The following is an 18,395-nucleotide window of genomic DNA, read 5'->3' on the forward strand; positions in this document are numbered from 1 at the left end:
AAGAAATGAAAGCTCCTTTATATTTAAGACAGGCATTCACACAAGGGAATATAGGCAGACAAAGGTAGGCTTTGTCTCTGAATCATTGAGTCTGTCTGATTATCTTCTCTAGGGTAAAGTAACCTGCAGGCAATTAATACTTAGTGAAAGGTGACCTAACTAAAGGTTTGCTTAATGGTCTGCAGGTCCCATCTCCTTGAGATGGATTACATCAGTAACAAACAGGTGAGGACAGTATCATCTTGACGTAAGAGACACAAAACAGCTAAACGAGGATTCTCAGCTATATTCTGCAATTCTCAGAGGACCCAAGTCCAACCCCTTGGGTCCTGGAAAAGTGCCATTATGTGGTTTGAGGGAGGTTTAAAAATACCAGCTTCCTACATTACTGGTAATAAGTTGTTTAAACAGTGACTCTGTTTCCCTGAATTTCTAAGTGATACAGACATTTTTTTCTAACACCGACTTTAAGTAGACTGTTAAATAAACTCTTGCTTCCCGAACCCAAAAGAGAAAGTGAAAATACATGTGAAATGTTAAAAATAATGTAACACTAAACTCATACCAACTCTTCACAGGAGTTAACACGAAATGTCATTGTGATACACTGTCCAGGAGACAGTGTTTTTATGTGTTTTTATTTATTTATTTATATTTATTTTTTATGTATTTATTTTTGGCTTTTTATAGAGCATTATATAACATTATGACTTAAATGACAGTGAATACACCATAATATAATCTGTAAAATAAGCTTTGTTTAATTTTCTGGCTCTGAATTTTTGAATAATCAAATACATGTAGAGTATCCCTTCAAGTACTACCTCACATACTTTATCTTTTTAATCCTTCTCAAACAGAATAGGTTTTTCATCTTTTACCAGGCTAATACTTAGATTACTTCTTTGACAATTACTTCCTTTTGCCGTTAGAAATTTGTGTACTTCTCTTATTATCTCACATTTAGATTATTTGTCCCAATAAAAGTTTATTTAATGTTTAAAAAAAATTACTTTTTAAGCAGCCCAAGTGCCCATCAGTAGATCAGTGGATAAAACAACTGTGGGATATTTACACAATGGAATACTACTCAGCTGTAAGAAAAGAAAAAAATTTTACCTTTTGCCACAGCAAGGATGGACCTGGAGAACATTATGCTAAGTGAAACAAGCCAGTTAGAGGAAGACAGTACCCTATGATCTCACTCATATGTGGAATCTCATGAAGAAACTGAACTAACAAGCAAGTTAGAGAGAGACTCGTAGATGGAGAGCAGGGTAACAGCTCTGTCGGTGGGGGGAGATTAGGGGGTGGAGTGATTGAGCAAAGAGAGAAAGGACTCCTGGACACGGTGGACAGAGTGGTGACTGCAGGGGAGGGGGCAGGGGGAGCCTAGGTGCTAATGTGAGACAATGTTTGAAGAGTTCAGGTGGGTTTAGGGAAGCGCTCACAGCGTCAGCGCCCCTCCAGCATAGTAGTCTGTAGCCACTCGAGTGGTGATTGAGCTCTTCATGTGGATATGGGATTTGCACTTCTTTGAAGAACAATAGCTGCCACATTTATTTGGCAACAGCAATAGACTAATTCTGTGATGCGCCCTAAATTATTCAGTTGGCCAAAAACTCCATTTACTTTTTTTCTGTAAAACAAAGAAGCTTTTCATTTTCACCAATAACTTTATTGATTTGGAGGTTTTGAGTACATCACCTATCTCCTGTTATTGGCCTCTAGTGGGTAGAGACCAGGGGCACTGCCAAACATCTTCCAGTGTGTGAGACAGCCCGCAGCAAAGAGTTGTTTGGCCAGAGTGACAGTAGTACCGAGAAACTTCTTAAAGTGCTTTTGACATGTTCGATCAGTCACAGCATCAACCGTGTCATATACTGCACATTTTTTTTTTTGCATTTTGGCTGCAGTTTTATCTTTCTTGAAATAATCAAGCATAATACTCTGTAAATGTTGCATATCTTCTTCCATCTATAACATTAAAATGGCTGCATAAAAATTCACCAATTTTGAAAATGTTTCTTAAAAATGCACGCTTATATGAGAGCTGTCAAAATATCATTTAACAAAATTGTTTTGAATGGAGTTAAAGACAACTAAGCACTGCTAGAGCCATTGTTCAGAAACAAAAATCTATTTCGCCAGCCCAGTATATTTGTGGTTTCATTTAATTCAGTTCTTACTGTTATTTTTGGATAAAGTACTCCCATGAAACATGATCAAGCCTACAATCTCATCCAGGTGTGTGTGATCTCAAAGCATGAACTTTCTGCTTTGCCCCGCACTCCTCTGACATCTATAAAGAACTGTGTCTTTTGGGTTATGACTTTGACCACCTAGTAATCTTTTCTAAAAGCCAGGGTTTGTACCATCTCTTCTTGGCTGATTTGGTATAGGGCACTGTTTGAGTGATGTGTGACCTTGGTGAGTAACAACACTGGCTCTTGGTTGGCATTGTTTTCCAAAAACCATAGACAGTAGAGATCAGAGGTCACTCTGCCGGCTTTGACAACCCAGAGTGCTTAGGAGGCTCATGAATACAATTGCTTTCCATCCTTTTATGCCTCGAATTTGTGTGAGATCAGAGAGAGAGAGGAAAAAGAAAAAATGAAACTATAAGCACAGTAGACAGCTCACACACTCCACGGGGAGTTCACATTATTTCACCCCAAATACTTAAAGAATGATTTGTCCAGAACTTTTATTGCTCCCACAACTTTAAGAGCCCTTTCTGATAAAGCTTAATCAGTTAATTTTTTAATATATAGTATATACACATGATACAAATTGAAAATGTTCACATGGGATAGTAGTAGGGTCCCAAACAGATATCCTACAGGGGCTGGGATAGTGGATAGCTTCATTACGGTGCCCAGAATCACACTGTAGTCTTGTTTCTCTCCACCCTCCAGGGGCTTATTGTCCCATCAGGAGGGCCATGTGTGAGGGTAACTGACACTGGCCGCTTTGCCTCCCTGAAGGGGATGGCGGGGCTGAGCCCAGGCTCTGGTGCAGGTACCTCTCCACGAAGACCTTGAGTTTTCCTTCCCATGAGTGGGTTTTTTTGGGGACCATCTGGATGTCTCAGATAATCTAATCGTGTCAGTTCTCCAAAGATTCAACGTTTTGTATTCTTTCCTTCTACGGTATTCCTTGGCACGTGGTAGAACTCGATGGTTGCCTTTGCCGAGGGAGGGAAGAATGCCTACCCCCACAGAAGATCCTTTTAGGACCCGGTATTAGGGCCCTATATTTATAAAATGTAAGGGAGGCCACTTAAGTGATTCTTTCTAGAAGAAAAATGCTGTATACAGCTTCAGATAGTAACTTTAAGTAGCAGCCTTTCACTAGGGAGTAAATGAATAAATACAAACATATAAACATACCTAAATGAGAAAGGTTGGTTGGTAGATAGCCTTCCCAGGTGGGTAGATGGAATGGGTACTGTACTGTCCAGGCATCCTGATTATGTATATATGCACAAATTTAACGGTAGCTCAGTCAAAGTGTCTGTCGGAGGTTTGGATAGACCAGGACTGTGAAAGAAGCACAGAGAGTGAGCAATGTGTCAGTGTGGCTGGCCCAGCGTGTTCGGGAAATGCTTTATGAAGTAGGGGATGTGTAGCTAATTTTGGTTAATTGGTAAGATTTAGAAAGATAAAGTAGAAGGGCATTTCTGTAAGGAAGAACTGAACCAGAAATGTAAGATGTACGTTAAGGGGACAGTGAATAAGCCCGTTTTGCTGGGACGGGTCATGTGGATACTGAGAAATGAAGGGGACAATCTCAAAGCCTTTCTACCTATCTGGGTATTTTCCCAGTGATAAGAGACGAAATGTTAGTCTGTGTTTTCTTCTGTTTATTTTTCTTTTATATCCATTATGATTAAATACTGTGGTTAAAGATAGTATTTCAAAATCTTTATGTTAACTCCAAAAGGAAGACATACTAAGATTTTGGGTGAAGGAAATTGTGTAGTAGTTTCAGAAATATGCATTCTGCTTTTTAAGATCTATACATATACTAACCAGAATCATAAATAGAAAAGGTCAGAAGCTATATTCAGACATCACTGAAGATTCCATCAAGTCCTTTGCCCCTCGGCAAGGGGAAGGCCGTGGAGTGTTTTTCCATGTGTCACAGAGACATCAGTAGGTCCCTTCATGAGCCTTTCCCGGCAGCTGCTCCCAGGACAGTGAGCACAGGAAGAATGTGGCGCTGTGTGGAATCCCGCAGAACACTGTGTCTGGGATCGGGATATTCTTCACCCCTCAGTGTAGCTTGCCTGACTGTAAAAACCACAGCCAATCTGTTCAAGAGAATCCTTGAATTCTTTTGTGTTTATGTATTTAATTGTTAAAGACCAGATTTACATGAAGCTCAGTTACCTTTGAGTTGCTTGCTTAAAAAAAAAAGGAAGTGGTCATCAAATTTGGTGTGGATGTAGGTATTAATATATGCTTTTACCAGCAGATGATAGCTGATAAGATTAATGTATGCATTTACCAAACTCACTATCAGCTAAAATTTTGTTGATTTTTCTCCTTTGTTGGTCAAAGGAGAAGGAATTTACCATATTAAGTGGTGAATGGAAGCTATTGAAGGTTGTGTGGTAGAAATTAATGTACTGTATCATTTATGAGATGAGGCCCCCCTTTTTAAAATCAACAGAAACACTGAGAACACTGAAGGTAATGTAATGGACAGGTCTTCAAGGGTGTGGCTTTTGACCTTTGGCCTGACTTTTGAAGCCTAGGATTCCTAGACCTCCGTACAACCCAGTGATATTTGTCTGGACCTGTGTGCTTCGTTAACGTACTTAAGAGAGGCAGTTGCACTGCAGCAGTGGAAAATAACTCCAGAGTGAAATTTTTGAGCTGTTTATTTTCTAGATTTAATTCAGAACATGTGTGTTTACTGTTTTACAGGGATTTTTACAAGCACATTGGACTACTCAGTGTTCTGTGCAATTTAAATTAATCGTAGTTGATCATCAGTGAGACTTAAAATCACGTGGCATAATTTTATGTATCATTCCTTGCCATTTGGTAAACAAGCCCACCACCCTTTCTCCCCCCAAAACCTGGAAACAAGGTGCGTTTTCCTCCCTGTTGCAGATCGGTGGGTGCTGCAGCCTCACTGTGTTCTGCGTGCGCGACAACAGACTGACTCGGATACCTGCTGAGGTGTCACAGGCCACAGAGCTTCACGTCCTGGATGTGGCAGGGAACAGGTAAGCATATTCTGTTTGCTTTGCCTCAGAGAAAGAAACAGACGTTCACATACCTCAGCCTTGGCCACTCAGCCTTGCCATCTTGCCTTGCTCTGTCTGATGGAATAACATACGAGGGAGTCGAACGACCTGGGCCTCAGGGAGTTTGCAGTGTAGGTGGTGCAGTGCCTGAGCCCGATGGGTAGAGAAGACCAGGGGCAGCCGGAGCGTGGGGTACTTCGTAGTTCAAGTGGACGTTGCTGCAGACCCGCAGGACAGTGGTGTCAGAGAAGGAGCATTGCCTGAGAACTGAGAGACGTAGGTTTCACCCCAGCTTTTGTAGGTCATGTGGGCCTCATGGTTTCCTCATCTAAAAAATGAGCTTGACTGACTCTCAGTCAGGGGTCTTGAGATGCTCTGCTAGTGATTCTGAACCCTCTGAAATTGTTAACAAGGTTGCATTCAGGGACACTTCCCTGGCAAGAGGATCCACAACTAATGTCAGAATCGCCAAGTGATTCATAGTCTCAAAAAAGTGAAGAGCCATTAGACCAGTGTCCTCAAGATCGTAGCAGCAACATGTCTCAAGTCCTGGGGTCAGAGGGCATGTTGGACTATTCACCCACTGGTTTGCAGAGTGTGTCTTCTCTTCACCTTTGTAGCATATTGGTTTGTCCTATCCATTCTGAGATAATTTCGTCACCGTAAATATCATGTGCACTTTCTTTCCCCCACGTCTACACAAGCTGTTCTGTCTCGCTCGGACCCTCTTCTCTCTTTCCCTACTTTTGTTCTTCATCTTGTATGCTTTTACTTTCTCCAGAAAGCATTCCTCTCTCTGCATCTGCATTGTTTTATTACCCGCAACACAGCACTGTTAGTTGTCTGTCTCCATGTTGCTAATCCTCCTAAACCTAAAGTTGGATGTCATGGCCAATGTGCCAGTGTATCATGTCCTTTCACAGCACCTGGTGCACAGTAAGTACCTGGGAAGATGTTAAAAATGTTAGTTTTGCAGCAAGAATAGCAGGCCCCTTTGAAATGCTTTGTGTCACAGATGGCACTGCAAAGAGTAATTAAAAATTATTTTTGAGGATTCTATAGTTAGATGGGGGACAGAGTGCGGAGCAGGGGAAGATGATCCCGAGTGTCTGGGGGATTGTGTCCTAAGTGCCAATTAGCTGGTCACTTAGGTCAGGTTCACCTGCCATTTTTCCTTCTCGCTAATGGGTTGTAGACAGCAAGCAGCAGCATTCAGCAGGAACCTGGAGATGAGTTATGGCCTCAAGAGCGCTCACCCTTTTAAAGTTAATGCTTTCAAGGACATCTTAATAGATTCATAAGATCATTAACTACTGACTGAAGACACTGGATTAAAGAGTTGAATGTTGCATTTTCTTTGGACTTAAACCTAATGTGCAATTTAAAGCTTGGGAAGAGTGGTTTCCTGACCTCTCACCTCCAGCAGTAGAAACTCAGTGACCCCCCCATCCCCCTCCCCTGGTTCTTGTCTTCCTGGTGAGTATGAATTCGAACCACTAATTCTTGAGTGGAAAGATGGCTCTAATGTCTAAAAATGGGTTTTCTCTGGACTGAAGGTTTCATTCTCTAGTTCTCCAAAGAAGGGAAAGTTAAAATTTTATTGTGCTTGAGCCAGGGTGGAGAAAAGCCAATTAAAAAGTTGAGTTACATAGGTGTCATCTGAGTCACTTAAGTGTGTCATTTAGTCCATATATATATAGATTAATGACCAAATTTTAAGCCTATTAATATATTTAATTACTACTTATTTTAAAGTATAGAAACTAATAAAACATAGGACTACCATGTCAGCTTTTCAGCTTGCAGAAATGTCACTTACATCGTGAGAAATCACACCAAGTATGAGAGAAGTTTCTCCCCTTCTCTGAGGCATACAAGAACAGCAAATGGCACAAGGAGACTACGCCTTAGTTTCCAAAAATTGTTTTTGATATATTTGGTGCAGTGAGTTACAGCAAGGATAACTATAAAATGCCACTTGGAAACAAAGTGTCAAACTTCTGGTACAGTAATGGAGGAGGTGTCTCATAGCATCAGCTACTCACAGGTACAGAATATACATTTCTTTATTTCTTAGACTCTTTCCCATAGGAGTATCCACCAAATACATCAAATTGGGTATTTGAGGATCTTCCTTACAGAGTTAGTGTACCCAACACTAGAAACAATGGCTGTCAGTGGGGATATAGTTTACACCTTTGAATTTTATAATATAAAGAATTAATTTTAAAATGTTAAAAGATACTACATCACAACTGTTAGAATGGCTATTATGAAAAAGACAAGAAATAACAAGGAAGTGGAGAAAAGGGAACCCTTTGCACAGTTAGTTGGGAAGGTGGACTTGTGTAGGCACTATAAAAAATAGTATAGAGGTTCCTCAAGAACTTAAAATTAGAAGTAGCATTAAGATCCAGCTGTTCCACTTCTGGGTGTTTGAGGTCTATCCGGAAGGTATCCAGCCACACAATGTGAAAAGTAGACATTTATTTATTTATTTTTTAAAGATTTTGTTTATTTATTTTTAGAGGGGAAGGGAAGGAGAGAAGGAGAGAATATCAATGTATGGTTGCCTCTCATGAGTCCCCTGCTAGGAACTGGCCTGCAACCCAGGTACGTGCCCTGACTGGGAATTGAACCGCGATCATGTGGTTTGCAGGCCTGCGTTCAATCCACTGAGCTACACCAGCCAGGGCAAAAAGTAGACATTTATCAAAGAAGACCCAAGAAGCACTGTTACCTAGGTTGAGGAAGCCTCAGTCCCCTTCAACGTAAGCACCTTGGGACCTCGCACAGTTCTCTAATTGCCTTTAGCTGCCCTGTCGTATTTTCCTGAATCTCATTCGCAGTCTGAAATCTCTTCCCTTTCAAAGGTGATTTTAGTTTTGGGAAAAGCCAGAAATCACAGGGTGCCAAATCTGGATGCCCCTGAACTCGTCGGAGGCTGAGTCACCTGGGTGATGTGATGTTCCTCCAGGAAACTGCAGGAGACGTGATGCAGGAGCAGGCACGTTGTGTAAAGCTGTAAATTACCAGTTGCCCATAGCTGAGGCATTCTGAGTAGTTTCTGCAGAGGAATATCCAAGCTTAATACAAAATCTGCTGCAGATTACTTGCTCTAGTTGCTCAGTCATTTTGAATTCCATGACCACACAGTACACATGCTCACTCAATAGCATCTACCACCCCCACTGGCTAGTACAGAGAAGTCATCATTGTTCACACACGTGCATTCCAGTCCACTCTCCTTGGCTTTCAGGCTTCACGGATATTGTACAAACCTTTCTCGTTGTATTAACAGTGGTTGGGCTTTTTCTGGACGGACCTTATATGTCCAAAGGAAACGAAAATACAGTATTAAAGAGATATCTGGACTCCTGTGTTTGTTGCAGCATTATTCGATATGGCTAAGAATCTATCAGTAGAAGATGTGGTGTGTGTGTTTGTGTGTGTATGTTTGTATAACACATATATGATATATAATGGAGCATTTTTCAGCCATTAGAAGGAAATTTTGCCATTTATGACAACATGGATGGACCTTGGCATGAAATAAGTCAGACGGTGAAAGACAGATATTGTATGATCTTACTTGTGTGTGGAATCAAAGAGTTGAACTTATCGAAACAGAGAGTAGAATGTGGTTGCCAGGGGCTGGGGGAGGGTTGTGGGGGAAATGGGGAGGTGTTGGCCAAAGGGTGCACCTCCAGACATGAGATGAATGAGTTCTGGGGCCCCGGTGGGCAGCGTGGTGGCTGCAGTTAGCAGCACTGGATTATGTATTCACAAGTTGCCAAGACAGAGATCTGAAGTGTTTTTGCCACACACATGCATGCAAGATGGTGATTATGTGAGGCAAGGGGGTGTTAAGCCTTCTGTGGGAATCATTTCACAATATATAAGTGTATCAAATCATCATGTTACACATCTTACTTACACGTGCTGTGCCTCAGTCATAGCTCAGTAAAGCTGGGAAAATAAGAAATAGTAAAAGACGAAACACAACAGTAGAGATCTGTTATAAAATACCAAGCAATTAAAGAATGAGCTATTTCTCTGTAGTGACACAGAAGGCCCATGCATGATACAGCATAATGAGCAGGTGTTATACGTGTTCTCGTTTTTGCTCATGGTTTTTAAAAAACTTGTCAGTGCAGTTTACCAAAATATCAATAGTAGCTCCACTAGAGGAAAGGTGGAGACTTGGGGTTACAGGGGGCTTTCACTTTAGATATTTTGGTATTGTTTAATTTTTTCACTGATTATTTCCTCTGTATATATCTTTAAACATTAAAACTAAATGTTCTAGTAGGAGATAACAAACATGAAACATTTAATTATAAAAAGTATGCAACTGTCAGGAAACTCAGTGTTACATTAATCAGTAGGCCCTGTTTAGTTCTTAAATAAATCTGACAAGCAGTTGCTGTGATATTTCAGGGGACGGGAAGGGCACTTCAGGTTGGGTTGGTCGTGGCCATAACCAGAAATGAGAGGCTCATGGTTCACACACTTGTTTGCTTTTATCCTCGTGCCCTTGGTGTAAGTAGTGAGTCTGGGCTTTTTATTTGGGGGTGGGGGCATGTGGTCCTAAATAGAACACAGAGATGTGTACACACGGAGCTCTGTTTTGTTGTGTTGATTCTGTACAGAAGGTGCCAGGATAAGCCAGAGGTGTGTTATTAACCCGTCTGGAAAGCAGGGATGTGTAGTATCTCTTTGTTTCCCAGTTGTGTCTGGGCTGGGTCACTGAAGAGAAACAGAGGAGCATGTGTGTCTCTTCCCCCAGGGCGCAGTCTGTGTGCAGACTGGGCAGGAGGCAGGGTCCTTTTCTCTTTGACATCACAGGACGTCTCTGTCCACAAGACACTTGAGAACAGGCTTGTGGGTTGTGTGGGCTCAGTCTCAGCAGCAGCCATATTCAAGCCGGCACTTTGACTCTTTTCAGGAAAACTGGCATTTGGACAAGTTAACCTTACATGGATCTGTTAGGGTAGAGCCCAGTGACCTGTTTTAGCTGTTGCTATATGATTCTGTCATTCTCAGAGACTGTTACTTACTATTGATGTTCTCTCTTTGGCCTTTGATTTGATTTGATTTTTTTTTTAGATTTTATTTATTTTTAGAGAAAGGGGAAGGGAGAGAAAAAGAGAGGGAGAAAAACATCAAGGTGTGGTTGCCTCTCTTGCACCCCCACACTGGGGCCCGCAACCCAGGCATGTGCCCTGAGTGGGAATTGAACCAGCAACTCTTTGGTTCACAGGCTGGTACTCAGTCCACTGAGCCACACCAGCCAGGGTTATACCTTTGCTTTAGCATTTAGCTATGAAGCCAGTTGTTAGTCTGAAAAGGTACAGTGACCATATCTGAGTATCTGTGTTTTGTGTCAGCTTTCAAATCTCAGTTTTTTTCTTTATGTTGTCATGATGAAGAAGGCTAGAGATGCAGACTATAGATTTCTTGTCCACCTTGAAACTTGAAACATTCTGGAAGACATTAGCTTAACTCCTTTAAAAAAGAAATAGGGACACACTTCAAAGAATTAACCTTTTGTTCAGTAAAATGAAAAATAAGTTTAATGTATTTTAAGCTTTCATAGTGTATTAGCATTGTTTTTAAAAATCCTGTCACAGTGCCAGGCAAATACATGTCTTATGTCTTTAACTTCTTGCCTCTGTGTGTATGTATAACAGCCTTTGGATGGATGGAGAGATCATTGGTTGTGTAAGGGGGTGTGGAGCAAGGGGGGCGTGGAGTTGGGACTCTGCTGTGCCTTTGTATCCCCGGGGCATCCTTGTCACAGTCTGAGCCTGTATTTCCTGCACCGGGTGGATTCTAGGATTTTAAAAATGTGTGTTTCTCGCCCAATTTGGTGCTCATTCATGGATTCTGTAATGTGCAGTACCCAGACTTTTCAAGGATGCTTTCACGTAAGCAGTTCTCGTGGGTGCATCGACTTCAAACTGGGTCCCATGGGAGGTACGTTTCCACTGTACTTTCCACCCAGCATACGTGTGGGGTGGACTAGTCTTCACAGGACTCATTGTTAAAGAAAGAAAGTGTTTTCTTGTCTTTATAATTTCTTACATTGCAAATTCTTTGCAAAACACACTGTTCTTATGAAAAGTTTATTGATTTTGTCATTTGTTATTCTCTATGCATTCTTTGAGAATTTTTTACTTCATTTGTTAAAGTAGCTTAACCAGTTTGCGCTTACAGTTTCCTTAGATTACTTTTATAATATTGGAGTACAATTTTCCTTCATATCTCTACAGGAGTTATAGTTTATTTCCCATAACTTAATTGAAACTGGTGTACAGGCAGACCCTGGAGATAACTGTGGGCTCAGTTCCAGACCACCTCAATACAATGAATATCACAGTGAAGCTAGTCTTAATTTTTTGTCTGCCTTCATTTTATAAAAGATACAACCTTTGTGAAGCACAATAAAGCGAAGTGCAGTAAAACAGGGTGTGCTTTCATATGTCTAATAATGCAATATTAATCTGTTGGTACGATGCACTTGTATAGGTCGTTATCCCTCATATGTTTGCTGGAGATGGGTGTATAGTTTGATCAAAGAAGGGACCCCAGGAACAAATGCTGTCCTATCATTCTTTATGGGACTAATGGGCTGGAGATTTCCTTTAAGAAAATATGCCTCTATAGTAGTTGACAGAGTGTGAATAGCTTATTATTATCAAGCTTATGAAGTCACTTCTAAGACTGATTCATAATGCAATACATGGAGCCATTCTTAGAGTGAAACTACTTTATCAAATATATCCTTGTCTGGTTGTTTTCAAAGAGAATTAACATTGGTTAAACATTAACATTGGCATAAAACATTGGTTTTTCACCAAAGCAGTGTTTTCCCCCTTTGCACTGTTAGCTTTTGGGGCTGGATGAATCTTTGGTGTGGGGCTGTCCTAGCCATTGTAGGGTGTTTGGCAACATTCCCTGGCCTCTACCTGCTCGAGGCCATAGCACTGCCCCCCCCCCCCCCCCCCCCACACCCACACCGGNCCCCCCCCCCCACACACACACACCAAATGTCTGCAGACATTGCTGTATGTCCCCTTGGGGCTGAATCCCTCCTGGGTGAGGATCACTGCATGAAGGTAATCTTTGGCAAGTGCCAGACACACGGTTTCTGGCAGTGGTCTTTACTGAATAGCTCTAACTGGGTGCAGCCAAGCTGTGCAATATTTGTGAAAACATATGAATAAATATGGAACTAATCTTTAGGTGTCTCATTACAACTTTTCAAGTGCTTTATATATGCTCCTTCATTTGAAACGGAAACAATCTGATGTGGATATTATCACCCAGGAGTCTGAGAAGTGGGCTTCTAGAAACAGAAAGATAAAGGTTTAAGGTGGAATACCTGAACTAATCTCCCTAGAGAAAGTAAATGGAGTCCATGAAAAAAGACTTTTTAGCCTTTAAATGCAACTTAAATTCTTCAGCATCCACACAGCTCCTTTCTCTTCTCCTGATTTGCCAGGTGCTACTGGGAACTGCTAGTCCATGGGCTCTGTTGGCCCAGTCGGCGACCAGGTTGCCATTGACTGTGTGAGAGCTGCGCTTTCACAGTTACACTGACTTTGTTTTTCTCTTTAAATGGAAACCTCCTAGCACAGGATTGAACAATGTGTTCTGTAAGTTCCTCATTCTTGCCCCGTGGCCTAGGGGTGCTGATGAGAAGGGGGCACAGTCACCTAGTGAAGAGTCCACCTGCGAAGAGTACATCAGTATCTTAGGACAAACATAACATCTTTTAAAATGTTGAACCTAATCCCAGGAGGTTGTTTTTCATTGTTTTCTGTTGTTATGGACAGAAATTGATTTGATTACAGTATTTGAGGTCCTGATGTCTTTTTTTGTTGTAAATCAGGTTGCTGCATCTGCCCTTGTCTCTGACGGCCTTGAAGTTGAAGGCTCTGTGGCTGTCTGACAACCAGTCCCAGCCTCTGCTAACGTTCCAGACAGACACAGACCTCACCACAGGAGAGAAGGTTTTAACCTGCGTCTTACTTCCTCAGCTGCCTTCTGAACCCACTTGCCCAGGTGAATTCACGGACCCTGTCCACTTGGCCACAGGGATTGTTAAGAGTTTCTCTCTCTCTCTCAGTCCTCTCTCTCTCACATGTGACTGTGTTTTGTCCAGTTCAGCCAGTCCATGTGCGGTCACTCTGGGTCTCCTCTGGGAAGGTTCGCCTGCATCTTCACAGGGAAAGTACCCCTCGCACCTATTTAGCACGTCCTTAAACACCCTTTAGGTTTTGTGTGATAGCTAAGGGTGAATATACAAATAGTCCTTAAAAATGTATCAGTCACTGAAAATCCACACTGACGGTGTGGGGGTTAGTACAGAACACTGCTGGCAAAGTGTTTTTAGGCCAGTGAGTTGTTTTGAGTCATTTTATCTTTGATTTGTAAATTATGTGTAGTTTTTAAAAATATGCCCACTAACGTCAGGTTGATATTGTAAATCCTTTGCCCGGAGCTGATTTTGGTGGAGGAGAAGGAGAGTGCTCTGGGAGAATGGGCGTCACCTAAGTGGAAGGCCTCAGAGCCACCTCGCCCGTGTCACCCTGGGACCCTCCGAGAAACATGTGTTAGAGTGTGTCCCTCAGGCAAGTACTGGTCTCCGACACGCGCGGCCTCCTGACTCTCACGAGGAAGTTTCTGAAGTTAGTGTGTAGAAGAGAAGCATGAAAAAGGACTCCGAATTATTTTGCCATTCTGTAATGAAATAGTAACGTTAATTTAGCAGGCATTTTATATGATCTGAAGTAGAATGATGCATCAGTATAAAGAAAGGGCAACTCTGTCCCAGGCCTTTTTGTTTTTAATTTCTCAAATTACCACTTGGTGGTTGTCATGAACGTGAGCGCCTGCTGACGTGGTATTGTCATGACAGAGAACCTGCCTCGCTGCGGGGCCCTGGAGAGCCTGGTGAACGCCGTCTCCGACGAGGCCTGGAATGAGCGCGCCATGAACAGAGTCAGCGCCATCCGATTTCTGGAAGATGAGAAAGAGGAAGACGACAGTGAAACGGTTTGTAAACGGACATTCTGGGCCTCCATGGAAGTTCCGAATGTAAAAGCCTTCCAAGATGAAGAATGGCACCTAGTGGTGGTTTCCTGTGTTTTCAGCTGGTCTGATTGGTGTTTTGCCTTTAGCGTTTTAGAATTTTTAGAAGACAAAACATGGCTCTTCTAGGTGTGGATTTACCAAATGTGTTTAAGGCAGATGGAATTTTTGTGGGGGGTTTTGTTTGATTAGTTTATGGTGCTTCTTTTTCTTTATTTATTATTGTTGTCCCTCCTGCCCCACTGTTTTCTTAAAATTGACTTTTGTGGGGGGCGACTTTCCTCACAAGTCGCCCCGTGTGCCCCAGATGAGAGTAAGCATGACTGAGACATGATGTGATCTGCTTGGGGAGGAGAGGTGGCCAGTTTCCCAGAGGAAAAAGGCCTTGAGCAGTGGCCAGTTTCTCAGGGGAGAAAGGCCTCAAGCCCCTTCCTCCAGGGGCTTTTATTGGGTTGTAATACACAGGAATACAGGGTGGTAAGGATCAAACAGTAGATAACATTTCAAAGTAATCTGAGGGCTTAGTCTGAGTCAGTGTCTGTCAAGAACAGAATTTTTAGGGTTTCCTGCTCAAACCCATAACATGTGAATGAAAGCACTCTTAGCAGAGCAGATTTCACAGGTTTATCAGGAAGTCTTTGTGATGCCAGATTTTCCCCAGGACATGCTCTAGCAAGGCAAGGAGCTGCACCTCTCCCCAAAAGGTATCCAGGTTTAAGGGGATTAGAACCAGGAAGCGCTTCTCCCAGAGAACATGGGGACTTGGGCTTTGTCAAAGCGGGGGCAGGGGGGCGAGAGTCCATTGCTCTTTGTTGCAGCCCCCCGAGTCCTTCCATGAAGGCCTCCCACGTGATTGAGTCTGGCTTAGGTTGCCTCCCGCTGTGAGGGGTCTTACCCGTCATTGACTTCCGACCAGGCTTTGGGGGCAGGGAGAGGAAACTGAGGCAGCATTTGCTACCAGAGACAAGTTTTGTCTCCTGTGGTTCGCATTCCAGAGGTGGTCACTCTCCCTTAGCCACAAGGGGTCGAGATACAATTCCTAGAATTAGGCAGAGCGGTCTACAACAGATTTTTCTTTGTTGCTGTTCCCAGTGAATTAAGTCTCGTCCTACCTTCCCCCCACCATTTTTAAAACTGTATATCGTGTTGACTCCATTTACGTTTCATGATGTGCCGTAGCTTCTCTCTCTTTTCCGCATCACCCTTCTGCTCTTCACCTTTGTGCAGAATGCTTGTGATCTCAGTTGGATTAGTAAGTCTTCATTCATAAATCAGGGGTTGATTTGAAAGTGCCTCTCAGCCTTTTATCCATACTTCAAAGTGTTCGTCAGCCACCCAGCGTGTCTAGGAGTCAGGGACAACTCTTGAGAAGTTCCTGCAAGTTGACTTTGGCTTCTTAAATTCCTTCCTGATTGAGATTTTCAGAAGCAGAGCTTTGAAGGTGTACTTGCAGCCCCCAAAACAAAGGCTGGATTTTAAATTATCATCTCTTAGTCTCTTATTTCAGCTGTCACCAAATGGGATTTTATCTACTTAAAATTTTGCTGCTACCCTATTACTTCCCTTCCAGCTCTGTGGTCTCCATTAGAAGAATGTGGTCTCTATTCGTAAGTGACATAAATAGCACACACAGCAGCAAAATAAAAACAAAGTCCTTTTCTCTTGCTTCCCTTTTTCTTTAATTCCCATGCCTCAAGGGTTGAAGGAAGCCAGAGCCACTCTGGGAAATAGAGCTTATTGTGATTTTTAACTTAGAATTTTTTAACCCTTCATCTTTTTTTCCCTCTTCACACCACAGTTACATGTTGTATGTTATTTTTTTCTCATGGTCCATAGAACTTTATTGTTATCATGCAGTAATGTCATATTTTAAAAAGTACTCTTTTATTCTGAAAGTAATGCTGTATCTTGAGTAGGTAGATTATAGTTGACACTTCATGTCCCATTAACTACTCGTAAGCAGTTGGAAGATGCTCATAGCTCCAAAGAAAGCTTTTCCAGCCCCTCCCACTCGGGGCCTGTGAGAAGGTAGGGTTCGTGTTGGAATGCTACCCCCCCGGAAGCTGCGTGTTTGAGAGCGATGGAATAAGCCCAGAGCACTCACTGCACCGTTTGTTTGTAGAGAACACTGCTGAGGCGAGCCACGCCACACCCCGGGGAACTGAAGAACATGAAGAAGACAGTGGAGAATTTACGGAATGACATGAATGCTGCTAAAGGGCTGGATTCGAACAAAAACGAGGTCAACCATGCCCTTGACCGAGTGACCACTTCCGTGTAGGATTTCACCTCCTGGTTTTACCTCGCGTGTCTTCCCCTGCTGTTGAGGCGTTCCCATCTGCGAGGAGCCCCCCGAGGTCCTTTGCCTTCACCAGAACCCACGCACCGTCTCCCCACGTCGCGTGTCGGGACGCTGCTCTCTGCAAGGAAGTGCCTTACTCTGCCCCGTCAGCCAGTGGTCTCCCAGTGTGGTTTTTTCCTTCGCCTAAACTTCAGTTGGTTGTGCTAGTAGAATACACTACTGTAAACATCTGCCTTTGTTTTGTCTTATATTGGGGTAAGGGAGAGCAGGAAGGGGAACTTCCATCCTCCTCCCTCCACCAAGTGCTGGGACATTTTGAACCCAAGTTCTCTTGGACCTACTGATGAGAGATAGTTGTATGTATGGGGAAAATCGATACTTTTTTAAACCTTTTTGGCAGCTCAGATGGTGTAAATTTTAAAATTTTGTATAGGTATTTCGTAACAAAAATATGTATTTCTTTTTTGTTATTTTATCTTGGAAACGGTACATATTTTAGTATTTGTGCAGGAAAAAAATCCTGAAGTGTTTGTTTTTATTTGTACCATACACTGTGCCTTACTGTCTCCTGTGTTGTGTCAGACCAGTGCGCACAGTGGCGTCCGCGTGCGGGGAGGCGGGACTAGGGATGCGGCACTTTTTAAAGCAGCGTTGGGTTGGAATGACTGGTCTGCCCAGCAAGTTTGTTCTTAACCAAGAAGAAGAGTCACTCCCGATTTGTAAATTATATTGGATGATTTTTTAGAAGATAAACCAAAGGATTAGGGCACCATATTTCATTTCTTTACCTTTTCATAAGTGAGTCTCATAATGAGTGAATGTCTGGTCATTCCTACTCGGAAGGTGTGTACCATTTATAAAATGAGATAGAACAGAAAAGCATGAAAAGAGAAAACTGGTTTGGAAACTCAGTGGATAAATAAACTATGTACTACAAAAGTATGATTTTTACTGAAGAAAGCTTTAGAAGTTTTATATTGAGATATAAAACCACAGTAAAGCAAAATAACCTACACTATATTAGAAATATTGCTATCTTTATAAGTGCAATTTAATTTGTAAATAGAGTTTAAATCAACTTGTACAAAATACTGCTTCAAGCTTTAATTTTAATTCTGCTAATTTAAGGAGTGTGGGGTATATATTGGTGTATTTCCATTAATTTTTTTGATATGATGTGATGAAAGAAGAATGAAAAATGCCAGTCACTATGTGGCATCTAGGAAAATCATGTTATTGTTGTTTTTTTGTTCTCTCTCCGTGAAATAAAGTCACCCTGTACATTAGCCGTAGAGCTTTTTAGAACTAATTATCACCGTGCATATTCCAACGAGAGCAGGTGGCCAGGATTTTTGGCGGTGCGCTCCCTCCCACGAAACACCTACACCCCTGCTCGGTTTTGAGCTCGCTGCCGTGGGGCCTGCACCCCTGGTCCTTCTCCCGCACAGGATAGGACCCAGGTGCCTTCAGCTCTGGCTCCTGACTTTGGGTTGTGGCATCCGGCCAACTGGAGTCCTCAGAAACCAGCTTTCAATCAACCAGATTCAAAGCCATCTTTCACTATGATTCATCTACTCACTGAATTCACTTTACTTAGGTTGTTTGTATGCTTGTGTATATTTTAATCTATTTATCGATTTGAAAGTACGTGGTGCATAAGTGGATTTTGATTTCTCAGTTTTATACCTTGCTCCCTAATCTTAGTACCCCTTTTCTTTTCTCCAGTTTAAGATT

The 18,395-nt window shown here is 42.3% G+C and overlaps 1 protein-coding gene across 1 annotated transcript in view; it reads left to right on the top strand.

The window, feature by feature from the left end:
* LRRC1 (leucine rich repeat containing 1) overlaps positions 1 to 17,875 on the top strand; it is a 140,665-nt gene extending 122,790 nt beyond the window's left edge. Inside the window, exons 11-14 of the mRNA XM_037055036.1 lie at positions 5,124 to 5,239; positions 13,158 to 13,330; positions 14,187 to 14,323; positions 16,482 to 17,875. Coding sequence (XP_036910931.1) covers positions 5,124 to 5,239; positions 13,158 to 13,330; positions 14,187 to 14,323; positions 16,482 to 16,640 — 585 coding nt within the window. The 3' untranslated portion in view covers positions 16,641 to 17,875. The remainder of the gene's footprint in view (positions 1 to 5,123; positions 5,240 to 13,157; positions 13,331 to 14,186; positions 14,324 to 16,481) is intronic.
* The last annotated feature ends 520 nt before the right edge of the window (positions 17,876 to 18,395 follow it).

This window comes from Sturnira hondurensis, unplaced genomic scaffold (assembly GCF_014824575.4).
Source record: "Sturnira hondurensis isolate 20B ecotype Veracruz unplaced genomic scaffold, ASM1482457v3 Scaffold0000880, whole genome shotgun sequence".
Taxonomy (NCBI): Eukaryota; Metazoa; Chordata; class Mammalia; order Chiroptera; family Phyllostomidae; genus Sturnira; species Sturnira hondurensis.